Genomic DNA, 24,720 nt, shown 5'->3' on the forward strand with positions numbered 1-24,720 from the left:
GCCCTTGACTCCAAGCATTTCACACACAGAACCTTCCAGCATGCACAGTTTCTCCCTCCCCGCCGCCACCTCCCTCCCTCCTCCTGGGGTCCAGCGGCAGAAGCCGCCAGGTGCCGGCCTTCTCTCTGCCCTGGCCCTTGTCCCCTCCATCCTCATCAATGTGCCCTGCCCCCCTCACGTTGCCATAGGCAACAATCTCTCCAATTTAGGCTCCCTTCCCAGCGCAGCCTCTGCTCCTGAAGCCACCAGACTCCGGGCTGCTTTCCCAGGAGAGGCTGCTTAGAGCAGAGAAGCCCGAGTGGCATGTCTCACTGGGGCTGGGTGCTGTGGTCCCCTCCCCACATGTGGGGTCACCCCATACACTGTACCTTTATGCCCCTCTGCCCGGGGCAGCCCTGGAAACCTTGAGTGCCGTTCATGCCGGGCGGACCGCGCTCGCCCTATCAGGAGAAACAAAAGCAATGAGCAAGTTGGAGCTTCTCGTGGGTCTCCAGGGAGTAGACATCTCTGGGAAAGGAGTGCCCTAGAAATCAGTGTGTGGGCTGGCACGCTGCTGTACCAGGCGGGGCCTCCAGCATCCCTGACCCCTCAGGCCGACCTCTGCGCAGGACCTTGAACCTGCAGTTCCTCCTGGAGGGAGTGGGGTCTGGGAAGGGGGCTGAGGATGAGCGGAAGGAACTCTGGGTGCTGGGTCTGGGTGAGCCGGGCCCCGTGGAGAAGCCTCAGGCTGGCTGCTCCTCTGCATGGTCCCTGGATCTGAGCTCTCCAAAGGTCCCTTGTTACTAGTCTCCCATGGTCCCTGGTTCCCAGCTCTCCATGGGTCCCTGGTTTCTAGTCTCCATGGGTCCCTGGTAATTAGGTCTCCCATGGTCCCTGGTTCCCAGTTCTTCATGGTCCCTGGTTCTGAGCCCTCCATGGGTCCCTGCTTCCTAGTCTCCATGGGTCCCTGCTTCCCATCTCTCCATAGGTCCCTGGTCATAGCTCTCCCATGGTTCCCTGGTTCCTAGTTCTCCCATTGGGTCTGGGTCCAGCCCTGACACCCAGCACCTCTGGATGGGACCTTGGTGGTGTCAGTATTCCCCTGGGGGCCCTTCATCCCCATCCCAGGGCTGGACCTTGCTCTCATGCCTCAAACCTCTCAAACCTCTTCTGTGCCAGGTTCCGCCTCCCAAAGGCCCTGCTGCAGGCTCTACCGGCCCCAACCAGACATCTCGGCTACTGGGAACCAGATCAGCAACTCATCTGGGAGACTCCCCTCAAAGGTGGTGATCTCTGCAATCCTGACCGGGTGCCCCTGGCCCTGCTCCAGCTTATTCCCATCGCTGCCTGGCCCCCTCAGCTGGACAGACCCTGGGCTTGTTTGCCATACCCAGTGGTCCTCTGCCTCCGAAGCCATTCAGTCCCTCCCCCGAGATGGAATGAGACAACACGTGACGCCACACGCCCTCATGCCCGGCTCAGAGGGTCATCCTCGTTTCCGCAGGGTCAAAATCCGAGTCGGGTTGTTGAGAAAATGAGAGATGCGTTTTTCCCCCAGTGGAAAAGGCACTGGAGCCTGAGCGGATTAGGAACCCCACAGTTCAGTCCCACCACGTGAGGGGCAAGGAGGGGCTATTTAAGGAAACATCTGGTACTCACCGGTCCTCCCTCGTCACCGGGGTAACCTCGGTAGCCATCTTCTCCAGGAATTCCCTAAAACCAAGCAGTTCCTCGGTTAAGACCTGTGGATTTCTTGGTTCTATACGTAAGCATCCCGAGCCCCCTTCATTTGGCAGAGAGGTGCTTGGGGCTTTAGAAGTCCCTTGAAGGGAACAGTTGTTTGTTGTTGTTGTTTGTGTTTTCAGGGCCGCACCCACGGCATATGGAAATTCCCAGGCTAGGGACTGAATCAGAGCTACAGCTGCCAGCCTACCCCACAGCCACAGCCACACAGAATCCAAGCCACATCTGCAACCTACCCCACAGCTCACAGCAACGCCAGATCCCCAACCCACTGAGCAAAGCTGGGGCTCAAACCCACATCCTCATGGACACCAGTCGGATTCATTTCTGCTGAGCCACGGTGGGAACTTCCTCCCACTCAGTATTTCCCTAGGGATCTTTAAGGCTCTTGATCCACCAGGAAATCCTGTACGTTTCCCACAACTTAGAGGCAAATGGGAGGAATCCCTGCCGACCACAGACTGCCGTCAATGAGGCCCGCGGATCTTTCTTTTTTTTTTTTTTTTTTTTTTTATGGTCGCACCCTCAGTGTATGGAAGTTCCTGGGCCAGGGACTGAATCTGAGCTGAAGCTACAACCTATGCCACAGCCACAGCAACGTCGGATGCTTAATCCATTGTGCCAGGCCAGGAATCCAACCCCCACCTCAGGAGGATACTTAACCCACTGCACCGCAGTGGGAACTCTGATGCCCATGGTCTTCACATGATTTTATGAGATGAAGAACAGACTCGCCCACCCAGTGGGAGGGGAGGAGAGGAAGGAGCAGACACTGAGGCAGAATCTGCATCTCAGGGCTGTCCCACAGCACCGGCCAATTCCTTCCCATCTCCACCGCGTGACGGCAGAGACATTCCCCAGCCAAAGTAACGGCGACTCTGAAGTCCCATCTCAGGCGTAAGAAGAAGGCTAAACCACCATACCTTTGGTCCGATGCTGCCAATGGGCCCTCGGTCACCCCTCTGCCCGGAGCATTTGCAGGGGACCCCACAGCAGGCTTTCTCAGCAATGTTGTCCTACCAAAGAGTAAAAAAAAAAAAAGAGATCAAATCTCAATAAATGCCTAGAAAAACATAAACAGGCCATAAAGGTCAAAATCTGAGGAATGTGGAATTCACGGCAGGAGATGAAGCCACCCCACGACAGCCCTCCCGCAAAGGCATAGCCATCGGGGGCAGGGGGTGACAGATGGACACGGAAGACAGTCCATCTTGCTCACAACGTCACCTCAGTCTGCGCCCTATTTCTAGAGGTTTCTCACATAGATAGTCAAGCTTCAAATGTTAGGTGTGACTTATATATGTTTAAGCTCCAAAAAGCAAAACCTAAGAAACCAAGCACAGAAGGCCAAGATGGAAGGGGGTCTCAGAAGGGGGACCTTACTCAGAACCCCAGTCAGAGTCACGCCACAGGGTGCCAGCCTGGAGGCAGCCTCGGGAACAGCCGTGGGGCGGGGGTCCCTGCCTCTCAGCCACAAGTGCCCCACCTGCGGTCATCAGTGCCTCTCACACCCATCAGAAACCCAAACGTCCACTCCCATCACAAGCCCGGACCTTATCCAGGAAAGCACACACTCAAGACACATTTCCACCTGCTAAACACATGGTGATCAAGAGCATCTCTTGCAGTGAATTTCCTAGAGTTTCCACTCTCTCCCATGTCCCAGCTTTGTCAGTGACCTCAACTTCCTTCCACTTAATTACAAAACGCCTGATTCCAGCCCTGAGAAGAAGGGAGGGAAGGAACAGGCAGAGTCCATCCATCACGTAGCCCTCTGCTGCCTCCACCAAAGGATGTCTGAGTTGAACCCTCAGCCCCACGGCTCCGAGAGCCCCAGCCCCGCCCCCACACCCGGGCGCCAACCCCACCAGCTGAGAGGCTGAACTCTGAGGAAGAAGAGAAGGCAGGAGAGGCCCTCTTCTACCCAGAAATGCTCTTCTTTTCCTGCATGTTCTCCTTTTCCTTGCTCCCTGTCTGCGGAAGGGAGGGTCAATGTCAAGGTCATGGCTTCTCAGCAATCTCACAAATGAAAAGAGGTCTCATTACAGGTAGCGGAGGCAACTCTACAGTGACAGCCTCCGGTCCCTAGAGACGCATGTCCCAGATCCCGGGCTTTCCAGCTCTCAGCTCCGTTTCTGGGACTCACACTTTTTATGGCAGCAGAGTAGGTCCCAAGTGAGTTAAATTCCCCACCCAGGGGCCCCGCCTCCATTTGCAGGGTGATAACTGACTTCATTATCTTGAGATGCCTGAACCTGTGGGGTCTAAACCGGGTGGTGTATAGTCACACAAAAACTCACAAGTTGCTCTGCTAGTTCGTAATCCAGGTCCAGCAAGTTCAGCCTCAGGGGCCGGTTGTACGTGAACCCTCGCCCAAACTCCAGCTGCATCAGCTGCTCCAAGTTGGGTACACGTTCCAGGCCCACGAGGATCAGAGCTTGGACACCTGGAGGAACAGGCACACTTAAGACAGCTCCCCTAGGCAATCAACAGCACACCTTTTTTCCTCCTGACGCTTGTTTATTTTTTAAAGAAAACTTAAGCATAAAAGTTGGCCTTTAAATCTAAAATACGACACAAGTGAAAAAAAAAACCATTTAAATGACATAAATGAACTCGTCTATGAAACAGACTCACAGACATAGAGAATAAACTCATGATGGCCACGGGGGATGCAATGGGAAATGGGATGGACTGGGGGTCTGAGATGAGCGGAGGCAAATTATTCTACATAGAATGGATAAGCACCAGAGTCCTGCTGTGGAGCACAGGGAACTATATGCAATATCCTGTGATAAACCACAGTGGAAAAGGATAGGAAAAAGAATATATATATACACATATATATGAATCATCTTTCTGTACAGCAGGCATTTACACAACATGGTAAATAAGCTATACTTCAATAAAATTAAATTAAAAATTTGGCCTTTAACTGAAACATGTTTCATCACTGTAGTTAGCCAATACTTGAACATTGAGCCACTGTTTCAGATATGTCAATAAGTGACACATGTAACTATTGGAAGTGATAGTATGAATTTTATTTATACATAAATTCTCAAACTCTTGTCCTATGTAACACGGGGATGCTGTGGGTGGAATTGAAATCTCACATCTCCAAATTCAAATAGGAGCAGTCCCACCTCCATGGCTCTGGAAAAGCAAGCTAATACATAGAATATTCTTGTGATAAATTATGCTTCCCTAAATTCTTCTTAAACCTCTGGTGTCAGCAGCCACTTTTTTGATAGAGCTACCAATTTCCAAAGCAAATGAACAGTAAAATAGTACATCTTGTTTGTTTGTTTTTAATGGCCACACCACAGCATACAGACGTTCCCAAGCCAGATATTGAATCTGAGCCACAGCTGTGACCTACGCAATAGTTGCAAGCCACACCAGACCCTTTAACCCACCACATCTGGCCAAGGATCGAACCCTCATCTGCGCAGTGACCAGAGCCACTGCAGTTGGGTTCTTTTTTTTTTTTTTTTTTTTTTTTTTTTTGTCTTTTTGCCATTTCTTGGGCCGCTCCCGCGGCACATGGAGGCCCCCAGGCTAGGGGTCCAATCGGAGCTGCAGCCACCAGCCCATACCAGAGCCACAGCAACGCAGGATCCAAGCTGCATCTGCAACCCACACCACAGCTCATGGCAACGCCAGATCCCCAACCCACTAAGCAAGGCCAAGTATCGAACCCGAAACCCCATGGCTCCCAGTTGGTTCGCCAACCACTGAGCTATGACAGGAACTCCTGCAGTTGGATTCTTAACCCATGGCACCACATCAGGAACCCTCAAGTGTATCTTTTCTTAATGCTGCAGTATTTTTGAGCTGTGATACAAAAATACAGTGAGATTTTTTTTGCTAGAAACTTAATTCTGAGTTTATACGATGCAGCCAAATAAATCAAAACTTCATGTTCTTCTGCAAAAGACTCATGCTTTCTGGATGTTCTACCGCATGAGTGAGCCTGAGACCTCAAGTGATCTGTGCCAGGACCTGGTCATAGCGCCGTCTGTGTAAGTAAGGTTTCCTAACTGGCCCATCCTCAGGCAGGCAACCATGTCAAGATGCCATCCTACCAGAGGACAGAAGCCAGCCCCCAGAGGGTCACTTGGCAGAGTCGTTTCTCCCCAACCCAGCACTGTGCCTGCCTCACCCAGGTCTGCTTCTCCCGCTTAGAAAGCCCCCGAGAACCCACCTTCCTGTCGGAGGGCCTCAGACGCTCTTTGTAAGTCTGCCAGGTCTCCGTCCGCCCCGTCAGTAAAATGAATGACCACCTGAAGAAGAAGAGGCGTCAGCGCCCGGCCAGAATGAAGGAGACACATCACACACCCTTGCGAGGAAGACCAGCCCGTTCAATCCCTTCACCTTCCAGCAGAGGAAACAGGGTCAAGGCTGAGAAACAGTCACTCTGTGTTCACAGTCCTTGACACTGTGCAACAAACGAGGAATAAAATAAACGGGTTACTGCAGTGCGTGATGTGTTAAAAACACAAGCAACCATGGAAATAAAAACTTCATCCCATTCTTATTTATGAGATGTAGTTAGAAATCGTGTGTGCGCGTGCATGCGTGTGTGTGTGTGTTACCGTCTGACTTGCATTCCTCCAAAATTCCTCTGTTTCAGTCCCGACCCTGAGCACCTCACAGTGTGACTGTGTTTGGCTTTTAAAGAGGTACTTCAGTTAGAGGTCATTAGCGGGGCCCCATTCAATGAGACGCATGGTCCTCTAAGAGGAGGTGATGGGACACAGACACGGCACAGGGAAAACCACATGCAGACGGAAGGAGAAGACGCCATCTCTGAGCTGGGCTGAGAGGCCTCAACAAAACCGCCCTGAGCTGCCCACGCTCTGATCTCACACTCTCCAGGACTCAGAACACACGTCTGTGGTTTAAACCACCCAGCCTGCGGTCCTTGGTTATGGCAGCCGTGGTGAACAGATTGTGTGTGTGTGTGTGTGTGTATGTGTGTACAAATACAGAGGAAGAGAGAGGGGGAAAAATATCAAGAGAGAGCGAACAGAATGTATTTAATGGGCAGGACTATAATTAAATGTGAATTAACCACAAATGCAACTCCTTCGAGCTTACTTACTGATTTCCGAGATTTTTTTTTTTTTAGAGCTTTGGGGAAGATGAAGGAGATACTCCATTCCACGCCCTCATGATCCGTTGGTATGGGGCTCCTACGCACAGGCACTACCAACCCCATCGCTCGTGAAGCGCGTCTACAGAAGGGCGCTTGGGGCAGGGAGTTCCCCGGCTCCACGATCAGCCTCCCGAGCCCAGGAAGCCGAGGCGAGGGCAGCGGCGCTCACCTTCACGCTGCCGGGCGAGCCCTGCCGGAACTTGTTCTGGTAGAGCTTCAGCGTGTCGGCGGTGAGGACGTAGGGGTGCTGGGTGCGCATGCCCAGGATCTTCTCGAACATCTCCGGCTGGTACTCGGCAAAGTCAAAGGCCTCCACGGGGCCCGCGGGCGTGGTGGCCACCACGGACACCCGCACCGTGGGCATCTGGGTGCCGCTGCAGCTGATTCTTTGCATCTGGCTGATTCTGTTCAGGATGGTGTCCACTTTGGACTCGAAGCCCTTCTGAGCCACGAATATGTTCTGATCCCTGGATCCGTCAAAGCCCAGAATCACTTCCAGGTTACAGGCTGCAAAAGGAAGGGCGGGTGATGAGCTCGGAGCTCAGCTGCCAAGATGCATTCACCCTACAGGCGCGGCCTGGGCGGTGGACCAGGACGCGCGCTCAAGGACGAGATGAGATCTCCCCATGTGTGAGCTTGCAGCAGCAAGTAGATGAGCCTTTCTCAACGGGAAAATTCATGATGACTCTTAGGAGTCCAAGGTGATGGCCATTTTAATATGTTTGCCTTGATGGTGTTAATTGACTTTGGGGTGGTATACAGTCAGTGTTTAAATGCATCTTAAGTCTGCTTTAGATGAAACATACTTGAGGACTCAAATACTATGATATCAAATAATTGATCTAATAAATCTACAAACAGAAACAGGGGTCAATAACTCCGAATGTTTTAGGGGAATAAAGCATGGGGGTGGGGGAGAAATGTGCTGAGAGCAAGAAAATACAGATGTTCACTCTCATCCTGGAATTGCATCTGGACGCAGTGGTGGGTGAAAACCAGGACCCAACCACATGGACGTAAGTAAATGCCTGAACCACGAGGTGACAGGAGCCGGGAGGCCCGCACTGGGGAGCCCAGGGACCAGGCAACTTGCCTGGATGGAAAATATGCATCTAGAGGGCATTACCTTTGGAAATATCAGTCACGCCCGGACACAAGGTTTCGTGCATCGCATCGTGCAGAGTTTCCAAAACCTGCTCGCTCAGTTCCGACAGCTCCTGGACGTTCCCCACCCGGAAGGCCGTGGCGCTGTTGGAAGCTATCTTCCCCACCTCCTCGGAGTCAATGTTTCTCACGCCCACCGCAAACACCTTGACGCCCCTCTGGGTGAGCGCCAGGCTCGCCTCCTGCGCGTCCTCCACCGACTTTCCTCCCGTGATCACGAAGGCAATCTGCGGGACCCTCTGCTCCAGGCGGCTGCCCGCTTCCGGCACGAACTGGTTCAGCCGCAAGTGCTCCAAGCCCACCTTGGTGTTGGCGTGCCTGCCCCCCTTGTAGACCACCTTGTTGATGGCGTCGATAATCTGCTGCTTGGTGGAAAAGTCCTTCAGGAAGAATTCGTCCGTGGGGTCGGAGTTGTACTGGACCAGCCCCACCTGGATGGAGTCGCCCCCTTCGTAAACCGTGTCCACAATTTCAGACACGAACCGCAGCACTTCCTGGAAACTGTCTCTCCGGAAATTGATGGACCCGTCCAACAGGAACACAATGTCGGCTTTCTTTTTCTCTAAAAAGGATTGTGGTGAAAAAAAAAAAAAGAAGAAGAAGTTTGGTTTCCACATCCAGAACACAAACATGAGAAATAAAATGCTTGAAAGGAGGCATTCTTGCTAACTCGTTCAAAAGGAAGACCTTGGCTCTCTTCCAGGCCTCTATAGTTCCCAAATTCACAATCCTCAGAACATCATGCCAAAAACAGGAATATAAATGATAAATCATCTAAACAAACAGGAAAGGAAATGTAAGAACTCAGCAGAACCGAGTCCAAGTTGTCCCATGCAAAATGGTACTATGCCCTGGATTCAGCAGTCCATGACAGCAGGTGTTTGAGGACATGCCACCGACCGCTGTCCTCTGGTTCAACAAAAAAATGATGGTGTCCACTGGGAGTCGGGGGGGGGGGGCATGTGCTGGGAGTAGGCCAAGGGAAGCCGAGAGAAAAAGACTGGAACATGGGAAGCAGACTCCATGCACCTCGGGAGGGCTGAAGGCCAGCCTGCAGAGAGCTTTGTTGGAACCTGTGAAAATCAATGGCATTTGGAGCGAATTTCCTAATTCTAACCAAGGGATCAAGACTAGCAGAGAGAAGGGGAATTGGAGCAGTGAGATATTCCACAACCTGTACAGCAGGACGTGAAAGAGCTCAATGGATGCGGATGCCCCATGGAAAACCAGCCCTAACCCTTTGCTCCAGGTGTCTGAGTGGCCATCACCCGGGGGAGGAGCTGAGAAAGACATGGGTTGGAGGAACATTGAGTTTGCTCTTGGCAGCCCCAAAGGTCAGAGCTGGGTGGTCAAAGCTCTGTGTGGACAGATCTAATTCCCCCTTGGAGGTGCTTCCTGACTACACCAGTCCGAGGGAGGGAGAGTTAGCTGAACCCTGGGGGCACCCCACCTCTGGACGCAGGCTGACTTCCAATCGTGTTTCGGGGAGCACAGATCGAACAACCTCAATGCTGCCATTTTGTCCTGAGAGCCAAGGAGTCTGTGGTTGACCATCCATGCACTTTTATAGAACCATTGAATGGGGCTACAATCTGCCTCATGGAAGTCATGGAGGAATCAACGAGAGTGTGATTTCTAAGTTGTGTTTCCCAATTTCAACCAAATTACTTTTCCCATATGTCATTATTGCTAGTGGTATCTGCAGTCACAACCCCGAGAAAAAATTATCAAGCTGAACGCTAATTGCTTTTTTTCAATTAAAACAAATGGTATCATGCTCTGTGGTGCCAGAGCTCATACCTGGCCGTGAGGGGGGGAGAATGTCCACTCCTGGGGGTGCAGGGGTGACCCCGGAAGGTCCAAAGGAGTTCATGACCCTCTCTTCTATGTTGGGGAGCTCTCTGAACTCCCGCACGGTGAAGACCAGCCTGGGGTCATTGGTGATGGTCTGCAGCTCGGTTCTGTCGATGTTTCGGTCTCCGACCCCCAATCTCACAATCCCCGAGGACCCCATCACCTGGGAATACCTGGACACATCGTCCTGGGATTTTCCACCCAGAAACAGAACCAGGTGTTGGGGGACCCCGTCCTCGATGCGGCTCCCAGCAGACTTGACGAAGAAATTCCTTGCCACGAATTCCAGGGCTTTGCCAGTGTTCAGCGGGGACCCCCCTTTGAACCTCATGCGACGTATGGCGTCAAGCACGCTGGCCTGGGACCTATAGGTCTTCAGGTAGAACTCGGGGAAGACGTCATTGCTGAACTGCACGACTCCAACTCTCACTTTATTGGGGCCGATGTTGAGTCTACGCACGATCCGGATCACAAAGTCCCGGATGTGCGCGATGCCGTCGGGCTTCACGCCGTCAGAGCTGTCGATCAGGAAGACGATGTCTGCGGCGTCACTCTCCACAGCTGCGGGCGGAAGGGGCAAAAGAGCAACTCAGTGCAAGACTGGCGCACGCCTGGTTTCTTTCTTTCCTTCTTCTTTCTCTCTTTCGCCTATTTAGGGCCTCACCCAAGGCATATAGAGGTTCCCCGGATAGGGGTTGAATTGGAGCTGCAGCCACTGGCCTACACCACAGCCAATCCGAGCCTCATCTGCAAACTACACCACAGCTCAGGGCAACCCTGGATCCTTAGCCCACTGAGTGAGGCCAGGGACGGAACCTGCATCCTCATGGAAGCTAGTCCGATCCGTTTCCGCTGAGCCACAATGGGGACTCCCCCAGTTTCTTTCTGATGGTTGTTATGTTGTGCCATGATATTAATTAATGTGGAAAGTATACACCAATGGGCATGTCTTTAACACTTGGGCTTTTTCAATCAATCATCACCAGTTGGGCCTTTTTGTACCAAGACAATTTCTGCCTCTTGAAATAGTTCCCCAAGACTTTCCCTTTGTGAGTTTAGTTTTGGCTTTGTGGTCTGGGTTACGACTAATTTCAAAAGTGTAAGCAGTACTTAGAAATGAACCCTGGATTAGCGTGATCAGTGAAGCACGGACTGTTACTACCAGGAGGGACTGAGATCACCCAGCCCGGCATCTTCGTTGTGCAAGGAAAGAAAGACAGCTTGGGACAAAGGTCCTCTCCTCGTCCAAGGCCACTACCAAGCTGGTGGCCGCCGGGAAACCCCCAGCCTCCTCCCAAGATGCCAGGACATCGCCCTGGGTGTCCGACTCACAGTCCTTTCCCCCACGTTTCCCTAGCATTTATACAGAGTTTTATTTTCACTGTTATTCCCCTCTTTTCTTTGCAGGAATCCATTTCTAACTACAAAATTCATCAAGAGTCCTGGGAACGATAACCGTGGCTTCCTGTTAATTAGAATTCTAGGGACTTCTTGGGTGCTCCTTATTGAAACAGCTCATGTGTGGCTGCTCAACAGATGCACCCCTTTGCCTCATAAATCCCTGGCTACAAAAGCTGAGCAAGTCATGGGACTAAAGCACTTACGCTGAGAAAGAGAAAAGCTGGCCCAGCTGATGCAGCCAGGCCTTGGGCTCTCCAGCAGAACACAAAAGATGGACCAGAACACCCACATCAGAGAGAACCACGCTGTAATCACACCTGAACACTGACGAAAAGAAGGCAAACAAAATCAACACCCCCTACCCTGGATCATGGGAGCGACCACTGCTTCCTTACCAATCACAGCTTTAGGGGTGCGATGCCCTAAGACACTCAATCACAGAACCTCGCCCACTTCCTGACAACCTCCGACCCGGGCAAAGTCCATTTCCTCAAGCCTGCCACAGGGTCACCTGTGATGAGTTCAAATCCTACCACCAGCCGTTCCCGACCCCTCTCACTCAGATGCCCTGAGGTTCATGGTCTTGTGTCTCCATCCGCCCTGCGTGCTGCAGACCGACAGGTTCATTCACAGGCCTCCCTTTCTTTTCTTTCTTTTTTTCCAATTTAACGTCATTTTTATTCGGTAGTAGGGTGAGGTTGATTTACAGTGCTGGGTTAGTCTCAGGTGTCCAGCAGTGTCATTCAGCTACACATGTACATACATAGCTCCTCTTTGTCAGATTCTGTCCCATATCCGTTATTACTCCGTTAATACTGAGTACAGTTCCCTGTGCCACACAGCGGGGCCTTGTTGATACTCTGTTTTAGAGTACACATACCCATAGTGTGTACGTTAATCCCAAACTCCGCATTTATTCCTCCCCCCTCACCTTTCCCCTTTGATAACCATAGTTTGTTTTCGATGTCAGTGAGTCTGTTTCTGCTTTGCAATTAAGTTCTTTTGTATCATTTTCTTAGATTCCACATATTAGTGATCTCATATGATATTTGTCTTTCTCTGACTTACTTCACTTAGTGTAATAATCTCTAGGTCTATCCATGTAATTGCAAATGGTACTATTTCTTTTTCTTTCTTTTTCTTTTTGCTTTTTAGGGCCACACCCACAGCATATGGAAGTTCCCAGGCTAGGAGTGGGAATGGAGCTGCAGCTGCTGGCCTACTCCACAGCCACAGCAATGTAGGATCCAAGCCACATCTGTGACCTATACCACAGCTCATGGCAATGCCAGATCCTTAACCCACTGAGCAAGGCCAGGGATCGAACCCGCAACCTCATAGTTCCTAGTGGGATTCGTTTCTGCTGCACCACAGCGGGAACTCTGGTATTATTTCTTTTTGTTGTTGCTGTTCTTTTTACGTCTACCTCTGTGGCATCTAGAAGTTCCTGGACTAGGGGTCGAATTGGAACTGTAGCTGCCAGGCTACACCACAGCCACAGCAACGCCAGATCCAAGCTGCACCTTTGGCCAACACCACAACTTGCAGCAATGCCAGATCCTTGACCCACCGAGTACAGCCAGCGATTGAACCCACATCCTCATGGACACTATGTCAGGTCCTTAACCCACTGAGCTGCAATGGGAACTCTGCAAGTGGTATAATTTCATTCTTTTCTATGACCGAGTTAATACACTATTCCATTGTATATATATGGACCACATCTTCTATGGAGGTTCCCTAAAATACTAAAAATAGAACTACCATGTGACCCAGCAACCCCTCTCCTGAGCATATATCCAGAGAAAACCATAATTTAGGAAAATACGTGCACCCTATATTCATGCACAGCACTATTTACAACAGCCAAGACATGGGAGCAGCCTACATGTCCATGGGCAGAGGACTGGATAAAGCAGATGGGGTACATTTAGTTTCATTTTGCTGTTGAGTACCAGAGCCTTCGGATCTATTGTTTTTTGTATTTTTGAGAACAACAGGCAACATCCCATCTCACCTGGAGGCGGATAGCTGGTGCTGGCCAGCAGCTGCTGTATCTGCTCTGCGGTCAGGGTGGTGATGGGTGTCAGCAGTTTCTGCTCCAGGCTGGGCAGCTCCCGGAAGGTGCTCACCGAGAACACGTACTCGGGGCTCAGGGAGATTTTAACCAGCTCCTCCGGGTCCGCGTTCCTGGCGATCGTCAGCGGCGCCACCCCGAACTGCTTGAGCTCTGCCGCCGAGTCGTCTACCTCGTCGTCCGACTTCCCCGAAGAAATGAGGATCAGGAACTGGGGGACGCCCTCTTCAATCCGGCTCCCCAGCGGCCTCTTGAAGATGTTCTTGGACACGTACTCCAGGGCGCCCCCGATGTTGATCCGCCTCCCGCCTTTGGGCCGCAGCCGCCTCACCGCGTTCTGCACCTCGTCCTTGCTGGAGTGGGCGTTCAGCAGGAACTCCACCCGGGGGTCCTCGCTGAACTGGATGACCGCCACCCGGCTCGTGTCGAAGCCCACATCCAGGGAGTCCACCAGCCTCTCGATGAGAGTGCGGATGTACTGGAACTCAGGGCCAGCCGTCTGGGACCCATCGATGAGAAAGACCACATCCCGCTTGCCGCTGACACCTGTGAATCAGACGTGCTCGTGAGCCTCACTGTCACTGGCCCCCAGTTCTTCACATTGAAGAACCGCCTCCGGATCTGTCACAGAATCAGCACCTGACACGTGACTGGGACGAGTGGAGTTAAAACATCAGTCCCAGGAGAGGGTCCTGGGGGGTCAGGGATTCCAGGTCAGAGAGAAGAGGAACCAGCAAAGGGTAAGGGGGAGTAACCGTGGGAACAAGAAACTGGACACTTCCAGTGGAGCCAGGAGAGGGAACAGCGGGTTAGGGTGGGTTCCGGGAGGATGTAGACGGTAAAGACCATGCTTTTAAAAGAGATGGAGATGCCCCGGGAGGGGGGAGCTAGGCTTCACAGGGGCGTTTTCAAGAGAGAAGAAAAGGTACTGTGTTTGTTCCAGCAGAGGAATCATCTGGTACACTGGGTGATGTGGGAGAGAGGAGAGTTTCAGCCGACACCCTTGAGTAGGGAGGAGGAGAGAAAAGCAGTCAGTTCATCCCAGTACCAGGAGGGAAATGAGAGATGGGCCCTGATCCTGGGACAGACGGGGCCAGGCTTCCGGAAGTTCTTTTCCAATTTACTTAAATTTTCTCAGGGAAACAGGAACCAAGGTCATCAGCTAAAGGGGGAGGCGGGGTGGCGGAGGGAAAGACTGGAAGTCAGGGATTAGCAGGTGCAAACTTGTATAGATAGAATGGACAAACACAAGGTCCTACTGTACTGCACAGGGAACTCTCCTCGGTATCCCATGATAAACCATCATGGAAAAGAATATGAAAAATAGTATATCTATGTGTGTATCACTGAGTCCCTTTGCTGCACAGCGGAAGTTAAACACACTGTAAATACACTTCAGTAAAATTTAAAATCAAAAGATCACTGGCTCAGGGTACGCAGAGGAAGGAGAGATGTGGAAGAAGCAGGCTAAAGAGAAGGCAGAAAACAGCCCTTCTGAGGAGCAGGACAGTCGACGCACAGGGAGTCACGCTGTTGTAGAAACATGGGCTTGTGTATAAAATAAAGACGCTGCAGACACACGAGGACAGCGTTTCCAAATACTGGGAGGGCCAGGCCTTCAGCACGCATCATAAAAATGATGCCTGCAGCCAAGCAAGTTTTGGAACTGCTGTGTCCCCTGATTGTAGTGGGAATACAGAAACACGTCAATTAGCCCACAACAAAACCAAAATGAAAAAACAAAACAAAACAAAAGCCCTGCCCTTCCTTTGCCCCACTGTGTTCTCAATTTATTGATCGCGAGCCCTTTGGAACATTCCAGGGAAGGCTCACGGGGGTGCCACATGCACTCTGCCTGGACACCAGGGAGGGGAAGCTGAACCCACCCCAATGCACAATGCCAGTGCCCTTCCTTCCCTGACTCATGTCAAGGGCCTGTGTCTGCATCTGACTTTCCTCTCACCTGCTTTTACGCTTCCCTCCCCAGCCCCTGCCTCCTCCATCTTCCCTGTTTTCTCCTCCCCATGTCTTGATGCAGAGGCAGATGTTCTGCAGAAGGTGGATCACCTGGGAAAGAAGATGCCTGTGCCTGTGCCTGTTCTCCACTGTCGCCCTTCCCACCCAAGTACCCAGGCAGGGCAGGCCCTCGGTGGGCATTTTCGGAGGAGTGGAAATATCTGGCCTCCCTTCCTTCTGAGCAACAAAAGTTCTCCTGTTTCTTAGACCATCATATCAGGCCTAGGAAAGGAGAACAGGAAGAAGGAAATAGAATAAGTCAAGGTCATGAGAGGCAGACAGCCATCCTGCCAGCTAAGAAGCTTCTCTGCATCCAGCAAATTCAAAAGCAGTCTTCGCACGTTGGCTCTGGAAATACCGATAGTTCAAAGGCTATGCCTGTGGTCAAACTCCCTCTCTGATCACAGGAGGCTGCCTGCTGGACCAGCCAGGGGTGGCCTGGAACTGGCATTGAACTGGACTTGTCAGTTAGATGGCCCCTCTCTTCCATTATCTACGCAGAAGCCTTTATGCAGAGCAACGGGTCCAAACCACAAGCCAAGCATACACCCCTCTCTGAGACTTTCATTTGGCCCAAAACATGAATCTTAGCATCTCCCCAAGCCATTTCTGGCCACCACCAAAGCCACGTGGTTCCTAATTCTTCATGTAACTCCGGTTTACACCCCATATGGCTAAGGAAACAAAACTGGGAACTCTTTGTAACCCACATTCCAAACAAGGAGCCCCAGATCGCTCAAGGAACAAAGAGCCAGAGAATCCGCTCCTTACCTGGGCTTGTCGGAGGGACCACAGATGCCTGCAGCCGGCGCAGCTCCTCGCGGTCGAGCCGGGTCACTCTCTCAGAGATGACCTGCTGGACAGTCCCTAGCTGCCGGAAGGTGGGAATGGCCACGGCGAAGTCTGGGATGAAGGAGATGGTTTGCATCTCGGTGATGTCGGCATTCCCAATGCCAATGCCAATGGGCACGGCCCCTCCCCTCTTCAGGACCACCGAGGGGCCCCTCACGTCATCCCCAGACCTGTCGGCCGTGAGGACGATCAGGAGCTGGGGGATGCCCTCTGCTATCCGGCTTCCAGCAGACTCAGTCAGGATGTCCCTCAGGACAAAGTCCAGGGCGGCCCCGGTGTTGGGGATCGGCCCCCCCAGCAGGGTCAGCTGGCGTACGGCATTGACAACGCTCTGCTGGTCCATATACGAATTCAGGTAGAACTCAGGCCTGGTCCTGTCGCTGTACTGCACCACGGCCACCCGCACCCGGTCCGGGCCCACGTCCAGGCTCTCCACCACTCTCTGGACAAACTCTTTCAACAGAGGGAAGCCACTCCTGACGCCCTCGGAACCGTCAATCAGAAACACCACGTCCTTTTCACCTGAAACTAGAAGGAAGACAGCATCTGTGACTCACACGGGGCCGAAGAGGGACAATTCCACACCAATTGTGGTGGCTCAGTAACAGCCCCAAAGACACCCAGCTCATCATCTCTGGAATTTATGTGGAAGAGGATTTGCAGGTGTGATTAAAGGAAGGACTAGGGGCTGGGAAGATCATCCTGAATTTCCTGGTGCATCTGGTAGTGTCAATCACGGCTCCCTATAAAAGGGAGACAAGAGGACTGGAATCAGAGGGAGAAGCTGTAAGGACGGAACAGAGGCCAGAGAGCAGGACAGATGCTGGAGGACGGGGCCACAAGCCAAGGAAACTGGGAAAGACCAGGAGTTGGGTTATCTGCTAGGACGTCCAGAAGGAAGGCAAGCCTGTCGATGCCCTGATTTTAGCCCAGAAAAACCGATTTGGGGTCTGATTTCTGACCTCTAAAACATAAGATATCCATTTCTTATCCCTCTCTGTCTTTATTTATTTATTTATTTATTTATTTATTTATTTTTGTCTTTTTTAGGGCCACATCCGAGGCATATGGAGGTTCCCAGGCTAGGGGTGGAATCAGAGCTGTAGCCGCCAGCCTACACCACAGCCGAAGCAACACAGGATCTGAGTCGTGTCCGGGACCTACACCAGAGCTCACGGCAATGCCAGATCCTTAACCCACTGAGCGAGGCAGGAGATCAAACCTATGTCCTCATGGATGCTAATCAGATTCGTTTTCTGCCAAGCCACAATGGGAACTCCTCCATTTCATTTTAAACCATTTCATTTGTCGTCATTTGTTGAGGCAGCAATAGGAAATTTATGCCCCGATACACAGAGGTAGTCCTTTTATCTTAGGACATCTCAGCATTTGAAGTATTGCTAACTTTCGAAGTTGTACTCGAAAAGACACATTGGCAGCGGGGGAAAAATATAGGCTAGTGGAGTCTGCGTGACCATCCTTATTCTATTTTTTATTTCTGTCTTTTTGTCTTTTTAGGGCCTCACCCGTGGCATATGGAGGTTCACAGGCTAGGGGCTGAATCAGAGCTACAGCTGCCGGCCTACACCACAGCTCACAGCAATGCCGGATCCTTAACCCACTGAGCAAGGCCAGGGATCAAACCTGCAACCTCATGGTTCTTAGTCAGATTGGTTTCCACTGCGCCACAACAGGCACTCCCACCATCCTTGTTTTAAACACAGAAGGTTTTAAATGGTTTTCTGCAGGCCACAGGGCATCAGTGGGAGGGATGTAATGCAGACACATCCAGTTCACAACCCCAAACCAACAGCCAGTGAGCCCGACAGTCAATGGAGAAACTCCATGTTTTAATCAAAGGGATTATATGTGAAATTAATTACTCTTTTACACTGCATTTTTATCACCAAATGGAAAGTGGTTAGACCCGAAGTCATGGTAATGAAGATTAGCACCTGAAAATTTTCATGCGTTGTTTATAATGGCAATGTGCCTGCCTCAATTTATGCTTTGTGTTTTTAACGAATGTAGCAAATGAAATATAACACATCGAGACCCATTTAAAATAAGATATTGGGGAAATATGAAGAGGAAGAGCATTGTATCTCTCAGGTAACCATGTTATATGGTTTTGATTAGGTGTATAGTAAAAATAGTTGTTTTTCTTTAAAAAAGGATTTTTCACCACTGATATGTCTAAATCTTTATAATGTACCTTTTTTTCTTTTTAAACAAATTGCATTAGAGTTGATTTACAATGTTCTGTCTATTTCTGCAGTACAGCAAAGTGGCCCAGTCATACATATGTATACACTCTTTTTCCCATATTGTCTTCTGTAATAAGTGATGAGATATAGCTCCCTGTGCTGTGCAGCAGGACCCCATTGCTTATCCATTCTAAATGCAATAGTTTGCATCTACTAACCCCAAATCCCCATCCATCCCCTTGGCAACCACAAGTCTGTTCTCCATGTCTGTGAGTCTTTTTCTGTTCTGAAGATAGATTCATCTGTGCTGTATTTTAGATTCCACATATACATTGTATCATATGGTACTTGTCTTTCTCTTTCTGACTTACTTCCCTTAGTAGGAGACTCTCCAGTGGCATATAATTTATCTTACTATGAAACATTCTAATGTCCTTAAAAATAATCACCACAATTCTCCTGTTTCACCCTAGAGAAAAGATAGAGAGTCAACCTGGGGAAAGAAAAATCATATTCCATTGTTCCTAAAGAAACCACTTGTCTTTCTTGGAAACCAAGGAGGGATTCTGTCTCAGGACCTGGACCCAGCGGCCTATCCTCAACACATGCATTCAAGAACTGGGCTACAGAAGCAACCAGAAGTTCTGTGCCTTACCTGGTGTAGGTGCCCCATTTTGCACTGATTTTAAGAGGTTCACGATGTGTGGCTGAAGGTCGCCGATCTTGGGAAGTGACTCTGCAGCCAGAATAAAGGCGGGGGATGGCACGATCAGCTCCAACTCCCCAGGGTCGGCGTTCTTGGCCTGGAGGATGAAAGGCACCACCCCGCTCTGTTTCAGGTTGAGGGCTGGCCGGTCCACACTGTCTGACGACCTTCCCGCCACCAGCAGCACCAGGATCTGAAGCACGCCGTCCTCGATGCGGCTTCCATTGGACTTCACAAAGATGTACCTCTGCGCAAAGTCCAGGGCGTAGCCCAGGTTGAGGGCTTTGCCTGTCTTGAGCTTCATCCTCTTCACAAGATTCAGGATCTCGGGCTTAGTCTGATGCTCAGCAAAACTGGACTCAATCCTAACATTGTCGCTGTACTGAGCCACTGCAATCCGGGTACCATCGGGCTTCACGTCCAGCTCATCAATGACCTTGTAGAGAAAGTCTCGGACAGCGGAGAACTGGCCCAGGAGATTGCCTGAGCCATCAAAGAGGAACAGAATGTCCCGCTTGCTCTCTACAACGAAAGTGGGTTAGGACACAGTGAGGGGAGGGAACACAGCAGGCACCAGACTGACCTCAGCCCAGCGCCACCAGCTTTTGGTAACAGGAGTTCGTAAAATTCATCTGATGATCACAATACCAGCGAGGGAGGAGGAAACCCGCACTGCTGTCACTCAAATGCCCCCTTTCAAAGCAGTGTGTCTTTGCACGGGACCAGAGCAACCAGACTGGCCTGCCCAACCAAGCATCAAACATCTGCAACAAAGCCAGCCAAAAAAAGCCCAGAGGGCTCTGTTCCTGCATCTGGTCGCAATCATGCTAGACAAACAGTGTTTTCAATTTGTTAAAAAACAGAACTATTGCAAATATGGACCTATTGTCCTTTTGCTTAAAAACTGATCTCTCTAGTGACAAAGGCTGACATGGATTATCCACCCAAGTCTAACTAAGCTGACATGTGGGTATGTGTCACAGATGCTTTAATTGGATTCTCTGTACGTTAAATTTGAGGTTATAGATTAGAACCAAAAATAGCATCCATTATCACTCTGGGGGCCAGGTTTTCTGTCCGTGATTTCCAACTTGCTATGATCAGACGACAGAAAACTGGAGAAGAGCCCATAGGGGGCTACGACATGTTACCTGAACACTATTTTCAGTTCAAACAGTTCTTAGAACTGTTTTGATTAGCTTTCGATTGGGTGAGTCTTGCTACCCATCTGTGTGAGGTCAGCAAGCTGGCAGATCTAATGGGCCCACAGCTCACAGCCTTGCTCATTTATAATCACCGTCATCCTCACCCAGATTTCCTTTGGAAACCATTTTACCGTGACCTAAAGATACAGCCTTTGTTGGATTTGAGACAAGCAGCTTTCTGGATACAGCAGATTTGGAACATAAAAAACTCTTATCAAGAAAATCACCTCTAGGAGTTCCCACTGTGGCTTAGTGGGTTAAGAACTTGACATAGTCTCTGTGAGGATGCGGATTCAATCCCTGGCCTCCCTCAGTGGGTTGAGGATCTGGCATTGCTGCAAGCTGCGGCATAGGTCACAGATTCAGCTTGGATCTGGGGCGGCTACAGCTGTGGTATAGGCCGGCAGCTGCAGCTCCGATTCAAGCCCTAGCCTGGGAATTTCCATATGTTGAAGGTGTGGCTGTAGAAAGACAAAAGAAAGAAAGCCATTTGCATGTTTAGTGATCCCAGGGCAGACTCATGTCTGAAAGGGAATCCATCTTGCTCCCTCTCTCTTTCTCCCATTTCCATCTGGATTGGCACTCCAGAATCTTCACAAGCAGGAAGGAAAAAATGTAAACAAGTGAAACTCCTGAAGCGAGGGTGGAGTACCATGAGAAGAACAGAAGATGGATTTTCTAGACTTTCTTTCACTCACGAAGACCCTTCAGACAGAGAGTCTAAGCTTGCGGCACTGCGTCCCAAGCCCCCATTCAAAATACTTCAACCAAAGGGAGCCCATCGTCTTTCTCCCACTCGTCATCCCGCTCTGGAGTTGAGATGGGGCCACCTGCTCACCAGAGAGGTGTGGGGGAGAGGGGGCCCCAAGCAGGGGGAGAGCTTTACCTGGCTGGGCGAGTGGCACTTCCTCCACTCCGCCACTAACATATGTGGTTAGGGGCTGAATCAGCTGCTGAGGCAGAGCGGGCAGGGAGCTGAAATCGTCCATGAGATACACCAGGCTCGGGTTAAAAGCAATCTGCTCAAGCTCTGCTTTATTGGCCTGGCTAGCTCCCACACAAAAAGTCAGGATGCCCGAGCGTGCCAGGGCGTTGGCCGCTTGCAAATAGGAGTCCTCGGACGGCCCGGCCGTGAGCAGGAGCAGAAGCTGCGGCACTTGTTCCTGGATCCTGCTGCCGCCAGCTTCGGTGAAGTGGTTGGCGTGGACATAGCTTAGGGCCGCACCCGTGTTCAGGCCCGAGCCCCCCTTCAGCTGCAGCTGCCTCACGTGAGCCAGCAGGTCTGACTTGGTCTGGTATGTGTTTAGGGAGAACTCCGTGACCGGAGTATCACTAAATTGCACTAAACCGACACGGATATTGTCACCTCCAACATCAAGGCTGTTAACTAAGTTCATTACAAAGTCCCGCACGTAAGGGAAACGGGTCCTTCCAACGTTGACAGATCCATCCAAAAGAAAGATGATATCCCTCTTGTTTGCGTGAACTGCAGTGGAGCACAGGAGACAAAGTGAGACGTACACAGCCCCGGAGGGTCTTATCATGTGTGCCTACAGCCCGGGCACACATGCCAACATGGAGAACACAGAGAAAATCAGGGGGCAAAGCACATCCATATTGCAAAATATGGCCAAAGGCTGCATATTTTCCTCCCTTGGGGGCCGGTGTGTGTGAGGCATATTCGTAGCCGAGTTTATGAAACCTAGGTGGCTCACAGAGAAGTACAGTGCCAAAGCTAGAAGGCTTGCAACCGACACAAATGATCAGAATCCTCGACACAGAGCATCTCTCCCTGGAAATGCACTTTACAAGGGTGCTGTGCCCTTCTGCATTGTGACCAGGGTCACAGCCGGGTCTACATGGGCCAGACTGGGTTCGGAGATGCCCTCTACGCATTGACAGAGAGATTCCACTTACAGATAGATGAGAAATTAACTGAGAACATGAGTTTCCTGAGGCTAAGAAATAGCACCCAAGTCAGGCTGTTCTCATCCTGAAACATTCCTAGGGCGGCCCATTTGTCATTCCCTACGAAGACTCTTCTATCAGGGGGCATGGCATTGCCAGGCAGTGACCCGCACAGTGCCCATGGGGACGCATGCTGAGTGAGCTCACATGATCCTGGAAACACCTTAAAATGCAAAGAGACCCTTTGGTCTGCTTGGTTGAGGTCAGACTCAGGAAGGAGCAAAAGCATCATTCTCAGATCAGAGGGTTTTCTCCAACACATGCCTCTAAACAAACCCACATTCTTTCCCAGCTCTGATGTTTCACTGAAATTTAAACCCAACGGCTAATTTTATCAACTTGAAGTTGGTTATGCAAGTGTGGATTGGAAGTTTTAGGGAAATCAGTGAGAGAGAGAGGCTTTGAGGAGAGCAGAGAACCTGAGGAGAAGGCATGCATCCATGCACCACAGGTCATGCATCGAACATTCTGCCAGTGGTCAAGTGCGTGAGGCAGAAAAGCTTGTGTCTGTGATATTCATCTTCGTTAAGGACGGTGAATGGCCCTCATTCAGTCGTAAGCTCAGAGCCATCATGTTTTTTAAAATAACTGTTCACCGAGAACCATAACCAATGAAGGGCTTGGACCACCACGGGGTCTTTTTATCTGCACACACTCCTCCCGTAACTACACTTTCCCGTGGAAGGAAACCCCTTAGCGAGAGAGGAGAGGGTTAATGTCCTATGCTGGTCAGGTCTGGGCCATTTAGAAGCGGACTGTCTGCTCAGGAAAGGAAGGCTTTCTGGAGGCCAGGAAGGATGCTAGGCTACGTCCCGGGGATGGGAAGGGGAGGCTGAACAGGAGTCCCCCGTAGAGACAGAACACTGGGAGCCCATGAGGGATCGGAACTGCCAAGGAGCCTTCTGGGCCACAAGCTTCAAAGACAGGCAGCCCCAGGTCCTGAAGGTAGCCACACTGTCCTTAGCTGACGGCATTTTAAGACATCTGGCTGTATCACGTGACATCTCAAGTCATACATTTCCCACCTTGGGGTAAAAAGAAACCCAGATAAATCTTGTTTGTTGCTACTGTTTCCAGCATTTAAGAGATCTCTTAGCAGAACACAAAAACTGAGATTTTAGCCTCAAAGGCTCTGCCTGGAGGCCACCCTGTTAGGAGTCGGTCCCCTCCCCACCTTACCTTCAGTGGTTCCAGAGAGGGTCCTAAGAGGCGCCAGCAGGCTGGACAGCACACCCTGCAGAGGACTGGCTCGGAACTCGGTGGGAATGAACACGAGGGAGGGGTCAAAGGCGATCTCTTCCAGCTCAGCCTGGTCGGCCGCCTTGTTCCCAACGGCAAAGGCCATGATGCTGCTTCTCTTCAGCTCTTGGGCCGGCTGGCTCACGTCATCTAGGGACTTACCGCCTGTGATCAGCACCAGCAGCCTAGGGACCCCCTCGGCCGCCCGGTAGCCGGCCTCACTGGTGAACATGTTGTTCCGAACGAACTCCAGGGCGGAGCCCGTGTACAGGGCAGCGCCGTCCAGGGGCTTCATTCTCCGCACGGCAGCCATGACCTCCCTCTTGTTGGGGTGAGTGTTGAAATAAAACTCTGGCCTCACTGTGTCTGCATACTGAGCCACGGCCACCTGGATGAGGTCCTGTCCAATATCCAGCCTCTGGATGACCTTGGCAATGAAGTCACGGATTGCTTGGAAGTTGGCCGGCCCCAGGGCAGACGAGCCATCCACCAGGAAAACTATGTCTCTCTTGTTGACTTCGATGACTGTAGGTAGCAACGTGAGAAGGTCAGGAGGGTGGCCTCACCAATGGCATGATGCTCACTACGCCTTGCCTCACAGCTAACGCCACCTGACGGGCGCTCCCACTCGCCTGGCCATTGTCACGTCTACGGGAGCCCCGGGGAAACACGTCACAACACACACCTGTGCGGGCCCCCCTGACCTCCCGTCCACTCTTAGCACTTTTTACGAAAGAGGGGCACCAAGGCAATGTCGTTTGCTTAGCCTATAGCTCGACACCGGTGTAGTACACTGTCACTGGACACGTCAGAAAGCTCTTTTCTGCCCTCCATCTCGAGCTTGGGTTTTTGAGGCCAGAATGAAGCCATAGCTCAAGCAATTAAACAAGGAACCTGCATCTGCTCGGAGGGGCTTGTGTTTCACCATCTCTATTGCATTAACACCTGTCACTGAGCAAAACCAAAAAGAAGATAAATACTCCAATTCCCTTGAGGTCTACTGTCCACATCTTGAATTGTTTCAGGCAAGGCTGAAAGAAGACCAATGCACTGGCCTCGTAAACTTAGAAAGAGGAAATCACTCACAACAGCAAGTGGCACAGAAGCATTTTCTTCAAGAGACCTGTGTGGCGAAGGCCCCAAGTTAC

General features: G+C 51.1%; 1 protein-coding gene across 15 annotated transcripts in view; it reads right to left on the reverse strand.

Moving 5' to 3' along the window:
- COL6A3 (collagen type VI alpha 3 chain) overlaps positions 1-24,720 on the reverse strand; it is a 91,927-nt gene that overhangs the window by 35,500 nt on the left and 31,707 nt on the right. For 8 of the 15 annotated variants that reach the window (XR_014829629.1, XR_014829627.1, XR_014829625.1 and 5 more), the window contains 13 exons: positions 23,513-24,097; positions 21,252-21,851; positions 19,110-19,682; positions 16,167-16,775; positions 13,320-13,925; positions 9,848-10,462; positions 8,010-8,609; positions 7,053-7,390; positions 5,930-6,008; positions 4,023-4,168; positions 2,646-2,738; positions 1,639-1,692; positions 369-440 (listed from right to left, as the gene is read on the reverse strand). Coding sequence is in view for 9 of the 15 variants with exons in the window: in XM_084999578.1 (XP_084855704.1) it covers positions 369-440; positions 1,639-1,692; positions 2,646-2,738; positions 4,023-4,168; positions 5,930-6,008; positions 7,053-7,390; positions 8,010-8,609; positions 9,848-10,462; positions 13,320-13,925; positions 16,167-16,775; positions 19,110-19,682; positions 21,252-21,851; positions 23,513-24,097 (4,970 nt within the window). In the remaining 6 variants the exon portion in view is untranslated. The remainder of the gene's footprint in view (positions 1-368; positions 441-1,638; positions 1,693-2,645; positions 2,739-4,022; positions 4,169-5,929; positions 6,009-7,052; positions 7,391-8,009; positions 8,610-9,847; positions 10,463-13,319; positions 13,926-16,166; positions 16,776-19,109; positions 19,683-21,251; positions 21,852-23,512; positions 24,098-24,720) is intronic. The other 7 variants (XR_014829630.1, XR_014829628.1, XR_014829626.1 and 4 more) reach the window with 1 other exon arrangement.

Source organism: Sus scrofa, chromosome 15 (assembly GCF_054392235.1).
Source record: "Sus scrofa isolate SSC_HxYL_T2T_F1_AM1 chromosome 15, Sscrofa_HxYL_maternal_Yorkshire_Landrace_v2.0, whole genome shotgun sequence".
NCBI lineage: Eukaryota > Metazoa > Chordata > Mammalia > Artiodactyla > Suidae > Sus > Sus scrofa.